At 44.8% G+C, this 19,335-nt stretch overlaps 2 protein-coding genes across 2 annotated transcripts in view; one reads left to right on the top strand and one right to left on the bottom strand.

Moving 5' to 3' along the window:
* The window catches only part of syt7b (synaptotagmin VIIb), an 82,560-nt gene extending 72,047 nt beyond the window's left edge, over positions 1-10,513 (bottom strand). Inside the window, exon 1 of the mRNA XM_076021649.1 lies at positions 9,917-10,513. Within this exon, the coding sequence (XP_075877764.1) occupies positions 9,917-9,950 (34 nt within the window). The 5' untranslated portion in view covers positions 9,951-10,513. The remainder of the gene's footprint in view (positions 1-9,916) is intronic.
* Positions 10,514-13,978: 3,465 nt separating this feature from the next.
* saa (serum amyloid A) lies at positions 13,979-18,357 on the top strand. Its single transcript, XM_076025321.1, has 9 exons — positions 13,979-14,135; positions 14,256-14,349; positions 14,520-14,658; positions 14,750-14,887; positions 17,067-17,074; positions 17,165-17,244; positions 17,365-17,458; positions 17,629-17,767; positions 17,859-18,357. The coding sequence occupies exons 2-9, from the start codon at positions 14,262-14,264 to the stop codon at positions 17,995-17,997; spliced, it is 825 nt and encodes a 274-aa protein (XP_075881436.1). The 5' UTR covers positions 13,979-14,135; positions 14,256-14,261; the 3' UTR covers positions 17,998-18,357.
* Positions 18,358-19,335: the final 978 nt, after the last annotated feature.

The raw sequence follows: 19,335 nt of genomic DNA, 5'->3' as shown, positions 1-19,335 counted from the left end.
GTTGTTTTTTTGAGGGCAATGTGATATTTCAGGATTTGGCTCTGTAACCTCAGCTTATCCAATTTGGGAATAGTCCATGTGGACTCTTGATGGTTCCCTCTAAATTATTTAAAGCACCTGTTTATAAATAAACACAGACTGGGCCTGTATCCTGCTGTCTAGTTCACTCGGTTGTAACTGTAACCTGCAGCAAATAGAGCATCGGAGCAGGAGCCGGTAAATCGGACAACTGCTCACAGAAATTCCCCCATTTATCTCGCCCACAAATACATTTTACTGCTCTCTTTATCCTGTCCTGTTCAATAACCATTGTCTAGATTGGGTGCAATTTACAGCAGTTCACTTGGTCAACAACTACTCTGTATATATTCGCTATTGGTCCAGATACATCAGGTCCACATGGGTGAATCCTAACGACTACACTGTTCCTTCAACGCTGGTGCCGCCAGTAGGTTGGACTGTTCCGAGTCCCGACAACCGTTTGATGGATCGTCATAGGCTGTAAGTGACGTTTTAGATAACATTTCAATCTATTGATTCACAGTCATACTAGGTTCAATGATTCAAATATATATTACTCTGTGCAAGTATTTCCTGGCCAATAATTGAGTCCGTGCTTCATACTGAGGTATATATATATATAATTAAATGATTAAAAAAATAAATAAATGAGTACATGAAAATCTCAATACATATTTGTCAATTTTATTCAAATACATTTAATTCTCAACATTGTTTTCTTTAGTTACACAAATTAAATGGCTGAAAGCTTAAATCCTGTAGCCTGTTTTTCCTTTTCCAAATACATCAGTCAATACAAACGTCCTAGTAAGAACTAAGAGTTCAAATTGTAAACATACTGTAAACAAAGCTGGCTTACTAGATTAATCGCAGTGAAGTTGAGGCTCTTGCAGTGAATAATGAACAAACCCAAAACTTCTTAAATCGTGCACAAATAGAATTCAGAGTGGATCATAAGCTAATCTGTCATGAGCCTATCATGCAAGCTATGGTCTTCAAACACAGCAATGTAATGACCCAACTATCGTTATGCAACTTAACATTTCACACCACAAACCACTGGGTGTTATACGTCTAACAGAGGGTTAGTACAAAACAAAAGGAAGTATGAAACTTAAACTTCAGGCTACTGAAGAGTTCGGCCGAAATACATTCATAGAAGAATCATTTATACATGGGGTAGTTTCAGTGGGGTATTTTTATCCAACACTCTTTTTGAGACACTTTATCTTCAGGCCTCTTTCTCTATATCTTTTCTTCATGGATCAATGTCCAAAAAACGTTGTTTTTTTGACTTGATGATGAGTGTTATTTCTGACTTACATTGTTGTTACAACAACTATAATTATACCAGTATGGTAGCCTCATTGTAGTCGTAATAGTGTTAGTTGTAGCAGCAGCGGTATTGAAATTCAGCCTTTCACCAACCTGCACCCTGCATTGAAAACCTTTAATTACATTACATGTTCCGCACCGCACAGTGACATGACAGTGACGAGGCGGACGGACAACCACCTCGGCGACGTGTAGCGGCAGCAGGCGTCTTCGGGGCGTGCGCCACGGTGCACGTGCACGTGCATCTGTGGAGCAGAGCGGTCCTCTAAGCCTAACAGCAAACATACATCACGCCAGAGCCGAGCCGTGTCAGAGCCCCCGCTTAACCCCGGCCATAAGATCAGTCAGTGACTGGCGTGTTGACAGCATGCGCTGATTCACGCTGACTGGTCTCCGCACTGTTCTCTCCTCTCCCGAGTTGCGCTGTGAAACATCCTGGAACCCCCAGAAGGAGTGTGGGAGGACTGAAGCAGCGAGGCCTGAACCGACCGGCTACCTGCTCGTCCACATACCAGAAAACCTCGTCGCTTTCTCTCCTTGTCTACAAAATCGCAGTGGCGCGGCCCCCCTTTCCCCTTCCCGCTCCGTCCTTGGCAGCTTTCCATCACTGTAATTTGAGCATTTTGATTCATGATGGCTCTAGACATGCAGGGGAAAATAAAAACAATCCACTAAAAGCACAGCAGAGGCAAGGAAATTGAAGGGGAAAGGCCGCGCACGAGTGAGTGAGACGGCAGCGACGGCAGGACATCAGCTTGATGGTGGAGCAGAAATTGACGCGGAGTTTGTCACACATCGCTGAGAGCGCGCACGCACACGCACACGCACACGCACACGCACACGCACACGCACACGCACACGCGCACGCGCACACACACAGGTGTGCGTAAATATTTGCATGGGCAAATGTTCTCATTTACTAAGATATGAGACCCTCCATTATGAAAACCCATAAACAAACACACAGACACAGACACAGACACAGACACAGACACACGGGCGCCACCTCCCTTTCTCTCATTCCCCCTCCGAGGGCATCGCCGTATAGATTGCTGATAACAAGAATATGGCAATTACATTCATCAGTGGCAGCGAGCAGGTGGTGGGCGTTTACTTGTAATGGAAAATATGCCTGGCTCATAATGGGAGGTTGGACAGGTCGCACCAGGCTTTTAAAGGCACTTCACATCCTGTGCCGCATGCTCCGACGCTCTGCATTGTGTGTACATAACCTCGTCGGCTCGTTTTTTTTTTGTTGTCGTTTTTTTTTTTGTTTTTTGTTTTTTGCTTTCGAACAAAGCAGCAAATCCACCGTAAGACAGACAACAGTGTCTTACACAACGCTGGCGCTGAACAACAGAGAGTAAAGCAGAAGTGAGCAGACTGCAGATGAGTAACAAGGAGCGGAGAACACACATTTATGGTCAGGAACCCAGGGAATCACACACACACACACACACACACACACACACACACACACACACACACACACACAGAGGGAGACAATGATGTGCCGCCACTGAAGTGATCCCGACAAGAGACGGATTTTCCGATTTTCTGACTTTTCTTAGATGAATCCTCTCTTTTGCAAGTCTGCAAGGGCATTTTGCAGTAATATCTTCCAAACAAAACCGTCAGCTGCTTTTCAGCAAAAGCCTGAAAGAAGCAAAGTGGCCACCCAGTGTTAAAGGCCACGGCAAGCGGCGTCCCTGGGGAGTGGACCAAAGGAAAGTCTCTCCTCAACCGGCAGCACAGCCCACTGCTTCTTAAGGAGCGGACTGAAAATCCATAGTGGCATAATATGGTGCTTCAAGGTGGCGCGTGTGTCTGTCCTTTACACTCAACAGACACGGATGTTGACAGGCCGCTGTGTTCAGTACACTGCATTTGAAAGGAAGCCTTCAGTTTCACCCTCTAGAATTAGAGCCAGTACGTTCAGCCGGTGGCTGCTTACAGGGCTTGATTGAAATTGCAATGAATGTGTTACCCGTTGTAAACAACACTATTATTATTTTTTACATCCACCAAAGGGGAATGGGTGGAATTAAATAAGTTTCCATTTAGGTGTCTGTCTTTATGTTTACATACATCATGTCTTCTTTTCGTTCTTAACATATTCAAAATGAGTTTATCAAGACGCCTGCTGAAAATGCAGATGAGCCATTCACACTCCATCTAAAAATAGAACTGCAGAACACCTTCAAAACATAGAAATTAACACAAATTCAATGCCAGAGTCGGAGCTTTCTCCACTCGAGCTTGATAAGCCAGTGACTCTGCACCAACTGCAGGAGTGCAGTGCGGCTTCAGTGGTAACCAGCGTAACCAGTGTACCACGGGAGGGTCATGCGAAGGTCGCCACACCTACCCCCTCCCCCATCCACCGGCCCAGCCCAAACCCGTGTCTGCTATTACCTGGACACAAGCCGCTTCCTGTTCTACCCCTGGGCGATGCAGTGGCTGGGACGCCTGCGTGCAGTGCATCAGACAAAGCATAAACTTAATTAACTGTGAACTAAACATTTGCTCTACATTTAATAGTCTCTGAGAGCTTCTCTGCATTAGCTTATTAAATTAAATTGTCTCTGTACTACCTGTAATGAATAATTTACCAGTCAAGTAGAAATGTTTTTTTTTTTTTTTTTTTGCAGGGGTGGAGATAAGGGAGTTAGGGGGGGTTGTCGGGGGCACATATCCAAAAACAGACTCAAAAAGAAAAGCGCAGCGTATCGGTGAGGCATCAGTGTCGCTTAGTGCTCCAGCGCCGTACTGTAACTTCTCAGAGTGACACAACGGAGGGAGGGAGGGAGAGAAAGAGGGGGGAAAAATGGATTCGGCACCGAGAGAGTAAAGTGGAGGGAGAGGAGAGTCGGCAGTGTGAGGACTGGAGAGGAGAGGAAATAGAACGAGAGATGCAGGAAACGATGGGGACGGCGACGCAGCCGTTTGAGCTCAGCGCCGCCGCTGCCGCTGCCGCCTCGTCAAGGAGTGAAAAACCCAGCGCTGCATTTGTGTGTCTGTGGCTGCTCGCGCTATTCTCTGTCGCCCCCCCTGCCCGCCTCCCGTGTTCGCGGGCAGCTCCTGTCTGCGTGTGGCTCTGTCTCACCATCTGCTCCTGGCTAGACTGCTGATATCTGTGCTTATAATATCCTGTCCGCCGATCTCAGTATGGGTGGTGGGGCGGCGGCACACCGGTCCACATGTCTTATATCTGACTTCTTCTCTGCATCTTATCGCCTGTTTGTTTGTTTGTTTGTTTGTTTGTTTGTTTGTTTTGTCCATTCTTCCATGGTAGACTGCCAAACACCCCATTAGCCCCGCCCCCCACTTAGACAATTATTTTGTGTCCCGCTCAATAGAATGTTCAGCAAGTGTAGATGCCACAGTGCACCATTGTTTCAATCAATCAATCAATCAATCAATCAATCAATCAAATATCATTTGAACAGTCCAGGGTCGCAAAAAAAACAATGTGTCTCAACGGGCTTTACATTCTCTTCAGATGCGACTCTCTCTTCTACCCGTAGACCCTACAGCCGGCTGGAGGAAACACACATTGTTTGAGCTTACGTTCCGGGGGCAGGAGCATGAATCCCAAATAGCCTCAGCGTCTTACTCATCCAGAAAGCCTCGCAGACTCACGCGGCCTCTGTGGGTTGCAATCGGAGTCTCAAAAAATATCCTTGTTAGATGCACGCACCAATGTCGAGCTGAACTGCTACACCAGCACGTTCGGCCGCCACGGTTTTCGGTTTGAAGCTGGGCAGTCAGCGCTAAATGCCACGAAAACGGCAATGCATTACTTAAAGAGTAATATTGTTAAAGACAAGTTGCATTCGATTCAGCAATTTCAATTCTGACATTTGTTTCTGACTAACCTGACGCCGGCACGTGGGATGTTTATCACATTCCTGAAAGAGATATCCTAAGGAAATGTCCCACGAATATTCTTTGACAAGATGACGAGCCCCACAAAAACGTAAGATAAAAACAGAGGTCTGTTGATGAATTTATCATGCTTCTGTATATGTAGTCTCTAGTTTTAATCCCATGTATGAAGCCCACTCTGAGCCGCACCTTTCACCTTAAAGGGTGCTGATTGGCCACGTCAGCTAAATGGCGTTGCAGGTTGTCACAGTCGATCTGCATGATTTCAGCTTTCTTTGCCAGTTTGATTCCTGTGTGGCTCTGAAGTCATGAAGTATTTATGAAGTATTGTGTCTTAAAAGTGCCCAGTAAAGGCAACAACAGGAACAAAATCAAGAGTTCAGCAATGTCACTGAGTTAAATCTGAAGGGCTTTTTCCCCAAATGTGGTGTTTGCAACAGAATTTTGTAGCATCTTCCCAAATATGGTTGTACCATTTGTTTAACCTGCCCTTTATGTGACAATTCAGATTGCTCCTCCTTTTCTTGAATGACTTCACTGGCTATCAAAGACCAGTTACTCGCCGAATTGTTAGATGTTTAGTTGGAGTTTGGCGGATAAATAATTCAGTTGAGGCATAAAAGGGTGGTTGCGCTGACTTGGAAAGTGATCTCCTGTCTCCTGCAGTACACCAGCGCCGTGCCTGTGAGGAAATCGCCTGGATGCAATCTCGCTCGACTGAGTTGCATTTTGGTAACAGGGAGACTGCTCAGGCACTCCAACCAAATGACTGGTGCTCAACAAAACACTCGTAAAGCCGGGGGGGGGGGAAACAAGCAATAATAACAAGAACGACGGAGGAACCTGGCCTCCAAAATTGGACAGGAAGATATAAGAAGAAGAAGAATTATCATAATGACTCCACCCATATCCACATTCAGTTTGACAATGTATCATTGTTTCACTTGGTGAGGACGGATCCCTAAATACTAAATACGATTATGACATAATGATGCCTGACTGTTAGAATGAACAAATATTCCAAGAAAACCTACAGCAAAATACTGTTATTCTGTGGCCTGAACGCAACAATTCCTTGCTGACATTGATTGAGATCACAGTTTCTCCATTTTTAATGCACACACAGTGGGATTAATGGCTGCAAAAGCAAACCACTGAAAACGACACAGGCTTACATGGCATTTTGAAGCCCATCAACTGACATTGACAAAAACTGAAAAAGGTCCAATATCGTAATTTCATCATTGGTGTTGTGATCAAATCTGCTGTTGTGCTGAATCTCACTGGAGGTTGAGGGGGAAAGGAGGATGGAAAGCTAGAGGAGCATCAACTCACACATCCCAAGACCAAGATCAGCTTAAACAGCATTGTAAACATAAATACATCTTTTCACTTTTGTACTGAAAGCCTTGTAAACCTACAAGGGACAATCTAATCTCCAACATCTGTAATTAGAAAGCGCATTCGAAAACACATCTGTTGAATACCGCGAGGTTCTCGCTGCAGTGGCGTGACAATCATCGCTTTTATATTTAAAGGCAGCGCAGCATGATGTCGGCTTTAGAGAGAGCATATATGTGCTACTGGCGGAAATCCAAAAGAGTCTGGAGTGTAATTACTTTTTTTTTTTTTCTCCACGGCTTCATGATAAAGTCCTGACAAACCTGTTGACTCAAAATTTGCATTTGGGGATTATGTGAAGATGCAACTGTACCTGCTGCACCTCTGTAAATCTAACTAAGAGGTTGTAAATGATTAAGTGTGAGACAGATTTAATATGTTTCATTGCGGTACCTCGCATAACCCCTGAAAAAACAAGGCCACAAGTGATTCAGCAGCTGAAAGATAAAATTCAAATGCAAATTACATTTTTATTACTAAACATCGTTGGGTAACATAATGTTGTTGTTTATCTCAGTATTTTATGATGCAACATACTTTTTTGAGCATTCATAAATGCTTACGCCAATGACTGCCTTAATTTTTTTTTTTTTTTTTTTTACCATTTTCCATTTTGGACTTAAAGCTTTTGAGTCCGGCGGCATCTCCAGCAGCTGCAACATTCACCCTGGCAAACACACTCATCCAACGGTCTCCCATCCAAGACGCCACCTGCTACTAGGGGAAGCATCTACACGCTTTGAATGCAACACGCCATTACCTTGAGGGGGAATTGGTGCTAACTGTCCCGCCCAAGGACACCTTGACACAGCGCGAGCAGGAAACCTCCGATCACTTGCCATCTGCTCGACCCACTGAGCCACAGCTGCCCATCCTGGGCGAAAATCTGCCTTTTTACGCAGCCCTTATGCTGACAGCTTAACCGATCTCTAGGCGACGTCGCCTTTTGTCACTCGCAGGAAACGACTGTCATCCAAGAGAGGCAGGTTTATCAAGGTGATAATCCACCACCATCGCCTCGCGAGGGGACCGACGCAGCACCGAGGCGGACGTGAGACGCGTCAAGTGGTTTGCCATCTGGTATTCACCAGAAATTGTTCAAAGTTTCCCACATTTTGTCAAATTGCAGATATTCATTTTTTGTCTCGTGTAGTCTGGCGTGAGTAATGCTGCCGTCCAGACACTCAACAGCTCTCCAAAAGCACATGAACAGCCTCCAGTGCAACAGCTGGGTTTTAGCTTCCCGCTAGAAGACAGGCTTTGTCAGACCTTCTACATGCTTGCAAGGGGACGAACACAAGGCAGCAGTTGAGGCAGTCTTAGAGGGCAGAGCAGACACCTAGCTGGGCGTGTCATCCACAGCCCGAGCGAGGTAGCGGTGCTCATTGTCATGTCACAAGGTGGTCCGCTTGTCTTAGGACAAGCAGAGAAAGCAAAAGAAGGAGTGATGTTTCACATTACGGGGGAGGATTGATTGACAGGTTAACATTTTGCACAACACGGGACCTTGAAAGACCACCACGGAGTGGCTGCAAGCTCTGTGTTGCTCCGCTCCACGTGACCATAATGTAATGATGGAGGCAGACAGAGGCCATGAGACCGGGAGCCAAAGGAGGCAGAAGGAGAAGCAGCACGGCGCCCGATCACATGACTCCGGTGTTTACGTAAAAGAGAGGTCTCCACAGCTCTGCAGGTGGATCCTCGTGGCTTTTGTTGTTATTGTTTTGCTTTTTTGTGTTGTAGCATCAGCCTCCCGCTCTTTCCTCTTGTGCTTCACAGACTGGAGTCAGAGGAAACTTCTTTCCCTCTTTGCATTTCCAGTTTGCAGCTCTCGCCTTCCTTTTCTGCCTCGGGTGTTTTGCACGTCGACCTGTGAAACCTCTGTCACACCTCGTCTCTTTGGATTTTTTTTTTTTTTTTTTGCCTTTGTCAGGCAATCAGGGAATCACTTGTGGTCGGAGGTGACGAGCGAACTTTCACCCAGCCGTTCTAGATAAGGGCAGGGCCGGTGTGGAGGACATGTGGCCACATGGGGAAACCCCTGGCTGAAGAGCGAGACAATGAAAGTCAAGATATCAGCCACCCCAAAGTCCTGAATCCTGACGAGGAGGAAAGTGTCTCTTTCCCTCCACCGGCCTGGTTATCATCAGTTGACAGATATGTTGTTGTTTTTCCGCTGGCTACAACTTCACTGAGCGGATATGTTGCTGCTCCCAGCTCACTCGGCTCAGACTCGGCAATCAGAATTTTTCCAGGGATTTCCGTATCTGGAAGCGGGCAGGCGAGCAGCGGAGAAGACGGACGGATATCGTGCACGGTGCGGGTCAAGCATCAACATGGTGTTTTGTGCTCCACAAACGTGGGTGTGGTGAACGAGCCCTCCGGCCGCCAATTTGACATTCTGACAATGGAACGAGCCGCCTGCGTCACGTCGGCGCCTCATCCTTCAGCATCAGGTGTTGGCAGGTGACCTCGACCTCACATGGGAGATGGAGAGTATAATGATAGTAAAATAAATAAATAAATAAATAATTCATCTTTCGTGCACGTCTCTGTCTGGCGGGGGGGGGGGGGGGGGGGGGGTCGTCGCTGCTTAGCCTGACGGGAGCTTCGCGTCATTACACACCGTCTGCGCCCTGATCCTCCTCCCGTGCACAGCGGGAGAAAAACGCACGACTCAATCGGACGAACCACGCGCGCACGCACGCACGCACGCACCTCGTGCTTACACAAACGCGGCGCGCGCGGCTCGTCACGGTGACCTTGTGCCGTCCACGCTCAGGTCACCTCGTGCGGAGAGACGGGAGACCGGTGACGAGGAGGCTGTCGGGGCGGGCGGAGGGTTTGAGGAGGGCGGGAGACAAACGGAGCACAACAAGTGTTCGAGTGGCCGCCACAGCGGCGGGTGCACCGTCCCCGCGCCTCCGCCGCTTCCTCTCTCCCCCTCTCTTTCTCCTTGTCGGGTGCAGACAGCCGGTAACAGAGCCATCACGGCGGTCACCATCAGCTAGTTGGAATCGAACCATGCACCCCCGCCCCTCCAAACACACACACACACACACACACACACACACACACACACACACACACACACACACACACACACACCATCCCAGCATCGTTACTTGACACACTCAAGGGCATCTGGCATCGCCGGAGTCTGTCTGGACGAGCATCCTGCCACCGACGGATGCGAGAGAGAGAGGGAGAGAGAGAGAGAGAGAGAGAGAGAGAGAGAGAGAAAGAGAGAGAAAAGGCATCTTTCGCTCACCTTTGCCGCTGTCTTCTTCTCTGTTGAGATGCATGACTCCTCTCACTGGTCACCACTTCATCTAGACTCTCTTGTTCTCCTCGCACCAGGAAACAAACATAAAAGAAAGAGAGAGAAGGAGGGAGAGAGAGAACCAACACGTGCTCCTGTTTGTTTTTTGTTTTTTTCTTCTTCTTCTTCCTCGCGTCGTTTCCTCGCCCCCTTAAAGAGTCGTCAAGATGGATCAATTCCAAAATCCCAGTTTTGGAAGAGCTGCTCCCCAATCGTGTCTGCTCGGCTGGCACGCGCGTAAACGCGCCTGCACTCGTGTTTGTGCTGTGCGTCCTTCCTTCTCCTCCTCCTGTTGTGCCCGAGGAGCAGGTAGTGTTGTGGCAGTGTGTGTGTGTGTGTGTGTGTGTGTGTGTGTGTGTGTGTGTGTGTGTGTGTGAGAGAGAGAGAGAGAGAGAGAGAGGGAGAGAGAGAGAGAGAGAGAGAGAGAGAGAGAGAGAGATTGGAGGCGAGAGGATGTGTGTGGAATTGTATCCTTGTGACTTTTTCCCCTCTCCGTCCCACTCGGTTTGCTCTCCTCCTCAGTTCAGAGTCACTCACGGCGGATGGTCGCAGCAACACAAAAAAAGAAAGAAAGAAAAAAAAAAGAGGTTTGGGGGGGAGGGGGTTTTTCGGGAGGAGACGGCAGGCAGACGGGCGGGGTGACATGAAGTAAGTCGGTAGGAGGTCGTCCGCTCAGCTCAGAGCAGCAATCCGGGCGCCCTCAGCTGCCGTTGAATCAAATCTCTGAACCCATCACACAAAATATTTGCTTACAAAGATTTACGCCGCAGCGGCTGTAATTTGGATCTCGACTTGTTCTGTCCCCCCCTCTTGACCTGGCAATGACGATCCCAGTCAGTTAAATTATTATTATTATTTTAATTATTATTAACCACAGCTTGTTTATGTGCACTCGCTGTCTTTCATGATACTGTTATCTGTAACAGGGAGCCCATTCCGGTCATCTGCCCGCTGCACACCAGTAGCCTGAGATGAAAAGAGCCAGTGTGACAACAGACATGCCGGTAATGTGATCGCTGGCGACATGAATTAGCGCAACCGCTTAAGATCAATAACCGTCACAGCGCTCGTTTCGCCCCAGAATTACTGATCAAAAGGAATTCGGACGCGCGTCGACACCCGCTTTTACGCGCCACTTTTTTCCTCCAGCAGATGCGACACTGGCTCGCTGGCATTGAGTCTCTGTTTGTTTGGCCATTAGTGGCGGCGGCCTGAGCAGTCTGTGTCCCTTCATCCTGACCATCTTGCCTTCACGGTCGCGTTCCCACACAGGCGAGAAAAAAAAAAAAATAATAATAATAATAAAGGCGCATTAACTCGCCGCGCACGTCCACCGACAGCCGCGCGTCTAGCCCGGCTCACTGGCGGCCTCTGGCGGTCAATGTCCTTCAATGACTGTCGACTGGATCGAAATAGGAGGGATTGATTGCTGTTTGTGTGAGGTCGGGCACAATTACTAACGCTCTGCTCCAGTGCAGCCTCCATAGGAGTGGCCAGGGTGAAAATCTACCGGTCTCACATCGAAAACCTCAGTCCCCTACTGAATGTCAGAGGTTATATAGGGGTATTGCATTGTGTAGGCCAAACCGTGACAAAGAAATCCCCTCAATAATACTTTGGTTTTCTTATTTCCTGTTCTCAGCATTGGTATATATGGCATATTAACACGGTTAAGCATACTCAAGTTTAAGAACAGCACGCCGGCATCCAGCTCTGTTAAGACGTAGCTTTATTCCAACACAAGCATTTCAAAAAGAATGAGGACATGTTTGTAGCCAATGAGGAAACAATTGCAATGTTGCTTCACAGCAGGAAGGCCCTGGTTTTCGATCTCCAAGCCTGAGGCTTCTCTGTGTGGAGTTTGCGTGTGTCTCTTTGAGTCTGAGCAGGTTCTCGTGCTTCCTCCTACAGTCCAAAAACATGCACGAGGCGAATTGGAAGCTCTAAATTGGTGGTTGGTGATTGTTTTCTTTTTCTTTTTGTCTTTCTATGTGTCCATAGGATAAACTGATGACTGCTTCAGGTCGTAACTCCTATGACAGCGGAGATAGGCTTCAGCAAACCCCTGCAATTCTAAGTGCAGGAGAAACGAGTATAGAAATTGGATGGGTGGGTGGATGCACTAAAACAAAATAATTTGCATGTGTTGGAAAAAAATTATATCCGTCACTCTCGGGCAGTTAAAATGCCTTCATTGCTTTGGCTTGGCCAAATAAACCATCTAAAAACTCCAACGTGTTTCAGGTACATGCCTTCGTAAGGGAATAAAACAGTAATTAAGACAGAAAGAGACCTCGTTTAAAGATCTCAAGCCACCAATCAGGAGCATCCACTTGGCAGATGTGTGGTTCTGCTGGTGTAAAAACGCAATCCGCACAGGCAACATAAACGAGCCACACGGCACACCAAACAATATAGCAGTAAAGGCTTTTTAATTGACTTTTCCTTGGACCCCCCCCCCCCCACACACACACACACACACACACACACACACACACACACACACACACACACACACACAGACTTAGCCACACATCCATAATGACCATAGGGATAGACTATTGCAAATGCAGAAATCAACCAAATATATTGTTGTCTCCAGTAGGCTACAGATAGTTTGTTTAAGCTGTTAGTAGAATGTGCTGCTCAACTCTCCCAATGCAGAATTAAAGCAGCTAGTGAACCTCATTCCACTGACTTCTTTGCAATGTTGTTTTTTTAAAAAGTATTATTCTTATTATTAAATCCACAAACAGTGTTAGTCAGTGTTAATGAAATGTGCCAGCTGCACCACGAAACTTACCAGTAGGAGAGCCACAACACTCCTCTCAGAGAGAAAAGATGCGTCAGACTTGACTTTGGCTTGATGAATTTTGTTATTTAAAAACAGAGGACGGCTTGGCTTCAATATTCTGTAGTGATGAGGAGTAGAGGTGACAGTTTGTTGACTTTGGTGTGTAAAAACTCGCACGACTTGATTGAGCAACATTGGAATGCCCTGGAAAGTGCTGATTTTTTTTCTTGAAAAAAAAAAAAAAAAAAACTTTCACAACAGTTGAGTTCATTTCTTGAGGGTCATTTCCAGCATTTGTTTTGAACATTATGCTTTGGGTTGGCATTATTGATGACAAGCAGAAATTAGTCCTAACAACACAAGGATTCAATGGGGAAACACTGTAAGAAGACACTGCAAGGAGGGCAAGCAAAAAAAAATCATGGTTCAAGGGTCACAAAAAGCAAGCACGCAGCAACAAGCAAACACTTGTTTATGAAGTTTTATAGCCAGTGAGTCATCTGACTGAACCAATGATAAATATAATATCTGCACCATGCACTCCGGGATTTCATTTGTTACATTAACATTACATCAGTTGAAGGAATGGAGAGGAAGATCAACAAGCAAAAACACATTTTATAATACTAAAAAGAGATTGTCTTTTTTTTTTTTAACAGCCACAGAAATGAACTTACAGTATGCCTCTTCTTTGGGCAGTCCAGTTCTCTTTTTGAGGACATTGGACAGGAGGTAAAAGATACTGACATTCTCCTAATTTGACATTTGATATTGATATTTTTTAATTTGTTATCAGAAATGGACTCAATCAGGGTGGTAACTGCCTGAGACCAACAATACTACAATTAGTACACTGTCCAAGTCTTACAATGGTGTCACTTGGATTTTTCCCACCTTTCTCCCCATTCAAAGTTACAAGTTAACAACTTTCCGACATGTCGAGGCAGGTGAAGGCATCACCCAGGAGCAAGCTGCAGCGCACCGTGGTGTTCATCTTGGCCAAATCCAACCCACTTCACTAGACAAAATGCAAGTAAGCTGCATTTGCAACATTTAGCAGGATTCATTTCTGTCTTGAAATCTCGTCTCTGCTTATTTGCTGCCAAAGCTATGGAACACGTGATTAGGAAAATGCCTGCAAATGAGGTGAAACTGAAAGTAAAACCTAAGTTGGGTGTTGGTTTGTTCCTTGTGGTTGCGCAAGCGCAGAAATTTTCCTGCTCTTTACTGGCACTCAGACAGACAAATTAAGACTCTGGGTTTTCCGTGACTTCGAAAAGTCGGCCTATATAAGACAGGCCATGCAGCTGGTGCTGGGACACAGTAGTAGGAGAACCTTTGCAGTCGACTGCCACCCTGAACTCTGCCCAAACAGTAAGTTTAAAGATCAAATATGAATTGAGATTTTAGAAAGATATAGTATATGCATTCTTGTACTGTACTCTAATCATTGACAACTTTCATTATGTTTTGCTGCTCTTGTTTTTCTTTCAGGCAAACATGAAGTTGCTTGTTGCGGCGATCGTCCTGGTTCTTATTGTGGAGACCACTGCACAGTGGCACCAGTTTCCACGTCAAGCCTATCGAGGTAAAAAACAGTACAATTTAAATCAATAATATAAATTTTGATTATTTATGCTATACAGTGAGGACTACTGACATTATTTGTTTATCTAAATATTTGGTATATGCTTTTTCTTTATTCTTTTTAGTTGTTATCAATATAACCTTAAATTGTTCCTTTTCCAATTACTTAAGGATATCGTGATATGCGTCGAGCCTACACAGACATGAGGGAGGCCAACTGGAAGAACTCCGACAAATACTTCCATGCCAGAGGGAACTACGACGCTGCCAGGAGAGGAGCAGGAGGGAGATGGGCTGCTAAGGTCATCAGGTGAGGACACACTGCTGCTTGTCGCATTAACCACGACTTGATGCCGACTGAATGAAATTCACGAGTTGCTGCCTCATCTTCTCTTTTTCAGTGGTGGCAGAGAGCTGACGGACAGACTGAGGGGTGGCAGTGCAGCCGACTCTGCTGCTGATCAGGCAGCAAACCGCTGGGGCCGAAATGGAGGCAACCCCAACCGTTACAGGCCAAAGGGGCTTCCTGCAAAATACTAGCTTAAAACCAAGCAGCGATCAAATCATTTACAGCGTCAACATGGGAGACCTTAACGGAACTTATTGTTAGACTCTTGTTTGTTGCCAGAGTCATCATGTTTTTTTTTGTGTGTGTGTCCTTTGCATTATATCTAGCATGATTTTACAATGTCTAAACTGCCTTTGTAAAACATCTCATTAAAATGGTTTTTGCACTGTATTCAAGTTTATAATCTGTCTTTAAAGACATCTTTGGATGAGTGATGGTATTCAGTGTGTTTATGCAAGATAAAAAAAAAAAAAAAAAAAAAAAAAAAAACACAAACAAACCCCAGCTTTTCGTTTTTGCAGCCAACATTTGTTTGCAAGCAATAAATACTGATTTTGAGCATTTAATATTGTGTCACAATTTATTTACATTAGATGCAACATGCCTGCATTTTAATGACTGCGTCCATTTTTCTTGGAAAGAAACTTGAAATAAAATGTTAAGCTGACAGCACTTGGAGCAAACGTACTGGGGAAACAACTTGGGAGGAAGCACTCTCAGTAAAATCATATCATGTATATTCCTGAGAAATTATGACTTCATCAGTAGGGAAATAAACTCAACATATTCATCCAGTGATGTTGTAGCTGGTACTCCCTCACGCCGTGCCTTTTTGGCTGTAATGTTTACTCATGACCAGCGAGTGGCAGTGCAGGCCTTTGGCACTCCACCCACTATTTGCAGTTTGGTTCATGTCAGCGATGAAAAATCGGCCCTGACTACAGTGTTATTACCATCACATCTGAGGGTGCTTTTCATCCCCTTTTCACAGTTATGTAGAAAAGTGCTTAACGGTCAAAAATTGTAATGACAAAATTATATTTATTCATTGTACTTCCTCTGACATTTGTGTACTGACCAAAGTGCATGACGTTTTATTTGTGCCAATAGCGCTGCCACAAGGTGATGTGAATAATGGCATGTAGTAGAGATAATTATTTAGAAGTTTATATATGCACAACAGCCAATGTAAACCTTTGACTATATATCAAAACTCTATATTTCACATGAAACTGCTCTGTTATCATTTTTTGTTGATTTTGTTTGACACAAGACGTTGACACACACAATTCTTTTATTCAAACACAAGTGAAATTTGCAAATATTTTAATTTTCATGAATTATAACAATTGTATCACTCAATTTTAGTTATTTAATTTCGTCCTTCTTTCATTCTTAAAAAACCCTCTGGCCATCTTGATACTCTTGGGTGTCGCTAGTACAGTTTGCCACACCCTGGCGTGCATACTTTTAGTTGTTAATATCTGTAGCTGTAAACACACTCAACTATCCATAGTTAATATATGTTTAAAAAAAAAAAAACACCCAACACTAACCTGTTGTGCCTCCAAAGTAAAACGCATGCATAAAGTATATTGGCACCGACTGTAATCAGTGTTAGCCAGTTAATAAAAATGTGCCAGCCACACCACTAAACTTACTGGAAGAGCAACAACACTCAGAGAGAAAAGATGTTTCAGACTTGACTTTGGCTTCATGAATTTTGTTCTTTAAAAAAAATAATAGAGCAACAGCTTGGCTTCAATATTCTGCAGTGATGAAAAGTAGAGAAAAAGTGCGTTGAATTTGCTGTTTAAAAACTTGCACTACTTGGTTGAGCAACATTGGAATACCCTGCTGGGCTGTTTTTTCTTTAAAAAAAAAAAAAAAAAAAAACTTCTCACAACAGTTACTATGGTAATCTCCAGCATTTGTTCTAAACATTATGCTTTTGGTTGACATTAATAATGAGAAGTAGAAATCAGTCCCAACAACAGAAGGATTCAATGGGGAAACACTCTAAGACACTGCGAGCAGTCTTACAATAGTATAACATTGATTTTCCCACCCTGTCCCCCGTTAAAATCTACAAGTAAACAACTTTCCAACATGTCGAGGCAGGTGAAGGCATCACCCAATAGCAAGCTTCAGTGCACAATGGTGTTAAACTTGATCAAATCCAGCCCACTTCACCAGACAGCAAGCAAGTAAGCTGTATTTGCAACATTTATCAGGATTCATTTCTGTTTTGAAAAATCCTTTCTGTCTGTTTGCTGCCAGTTATGAAACACTTCATGAGGACATTGTCTGGATATGGCATGAAGCAGAGTTTAGTTTGGTGTTGGTCCTTTCCTTCTTTTTCCATGCAGTTGCGCAAGTGCTGGACTTCCCTGCTCTTTACTGGCACTCAGACAGACAAATTAAGACTCTGGGTTTTCCGTGACTTCGAAAAGTCGGCCTATATAAGACAGGCCATGCAGCTGGTGCTGGGACACAGTAGTAGGAGAACCTTTGCAGTCGACTGCCACCCTGAACTCTGCCCAAACAGTAAGTTTAAAGATCAAATATGAATTGAGATTTTAGAAAGATATAGTATATGCATTCTTGTACTGTACTCTAATCATTGACAACGTTCATTATGTTTTGCTGCTCTTGTTTTTCTTTCAGGCAAACATGAAGTTGCTTGTTGCAGCGATCGTCCTGGTTCTTATTGTGGAGACCACTGCACAGTGGCACCAGTTTCCACGTCAAGCCTATCAAGGTAAAAAACAGTACAATTTAAATCAATAATATAAATTTTGATTATTTATGCTATACAGTGAGGACTACTGACATTATTTCTTTATCTAAATATTTGGTATATGCTTTTTCTTTATTCTTTTTAGTTGTTATCAATATAACCTTAAATTGTTCCTTTTCCAATTACTTAAGGATATCGTGATATGCGTCGAGCCTACACAGACATGAGGGAGGCCAACTGGAAGAACTCCGACAAATACTTCCATGCCAGAGGGAACTACGACGCTGCCAGGAGAGGAGCAGGAGGGAGATGGGCTGCTAAGGTCATCAGGTGAGGACACACTGCTGCTTGTCGCATTAACCACGACTTGATGCCGACTGAATGAAATTCACGAGTTGCTGCCTCATCTTCTCTTTTTCAGTGATGGCAGAGAGCTGACGGACAGACTGAGGGGTGGCAGTGCAGCCGACTCTGCTGCTGATCAGGCAGCAAACCGCTGGGGCCGAAATGGAGGCAACCCCAACCGTTACAGGCCAAAGGGGCTTCCTGCAAAATACTAGCTTAAAACCAAGCAGCGATCAAATCATTTACAGCGTCAACATGGGAGACCTTAACGGAACTTATTGTTAGACTCTTGTTTGTTGCCAGAGTGATCATGTTATTTTGTGTGTGTGTGTCCTTTGCATTATATCTAGCATGATTTTACAATGTCTAAACTGCCTTTGTAAAACATCTCATTAAAATGGTTTTTGCACTGTATTCAAGTTTATAATCTGTCTTTAAAGACATCTTTGGATGAGTGATGGTATTCAGTGTGTTTATGCAAGATAAAAAAAACAACAAAAAAAATAAACAAAGCCCAGCTTTTCGTTTTTGCAGCCAACATTTGCTTGCAAGCAATAAATACTGATTTTGAGCATTTAATATTGTGTCACAATTTATTTACATTAGATGCAACATGCCTGCATTTTAATGACTGCGTCCATTTTTCTTGGAAAGAAACTTGAAATAAAATGTTAAGCTGACAGCACTTGGAGCAAACGTACTGGGGAAACAACTTGGGAGGAAGCACTCTCAGTAAAATCATATCATGTATATTCCTGAGAAATTATGACTTCATCAGTAGGGAAATAAACTCAACATATTCATCCAATGATGTTGTAGCTGGTACTCCCTCACGCCGTGCCTTTTTGGCTGTAATGTTTACTCATGACCAGCGAGTGGCAGTGAAGGCCTTTGGCACTCCACCCACTATTTGCAGTTTGGTTCATGTCAGCGATGAAAAATCGGCCCTGACCACAGAAAGCAGGCAGCTGACCGGTGTGCATTGAAGGGCAGCAGCAGAAAGATGATATAACAATCGTGTTAATAAATAATAATAACGAGGGGGCACGCAGGGCGAAGGATTCAATGTGCTCCCTCTCCAGCTGCGTCCGTGACTGCGCGTCTGTCACCAGCAGAGGGTGCTGAAGTCCTTTCATCCTACTTCCGGCGGTGAACGATGATGTGAGGTTTTTATGTCATTATCATTTTTAGAATTTCCAACTCATAGCTTTCCTCAAGCTGAGAAACTGACGCAGCCTCCCCCACAATGACGGAGAGCTTTTTGCAAATGAGGTGCTCTCCACGTAGGTTTTCTCATTGTTCTCGATTCGATGAAGGTCAGCTGCCATGCTCTTCGGACTGCGTTTAAGGGCCTTTTGCAGCTCCCTGTTTTCCTTTTTGACCATTTTATTCAGTAAGATCTGCTGCTGCAGCTCGTGTTCCAGGGACTCAACTCTGTGCTTGTAGAACCGGAGCTTAATTTGATGATCCAGGCGAACCTGCTCATGTGTCTCTTGGGCCCCTTGCAGCTCTTTGGGGAGAACCTTCACTACCTGAGGATCACCTTCAAAATG

Source organism: Nelusetta ayraudi, unplaced genomic scaffold (assembly GCF_046127955.1).
Source record: "Nelusetta ayraudi isolate G7.1 ecotype Tasmania unplaced genomic scaffold, CSIRO-AGI_Nayr_v1 ptg000002l, whole genome shotgun sequence".
Classification (NCBI taxonomy): domain Eukaryota; kingdom Metazoa; phylum Chordata; class Actinopteri; order Tetraodontiformes; family Monacanthidae; genus Nelusetta; species Nelusetta ayraudi.
Note: the sequence above shows the minus strand (reverse complement) of the source record. Positions and strands in the feature narration are given on the sequence as shown.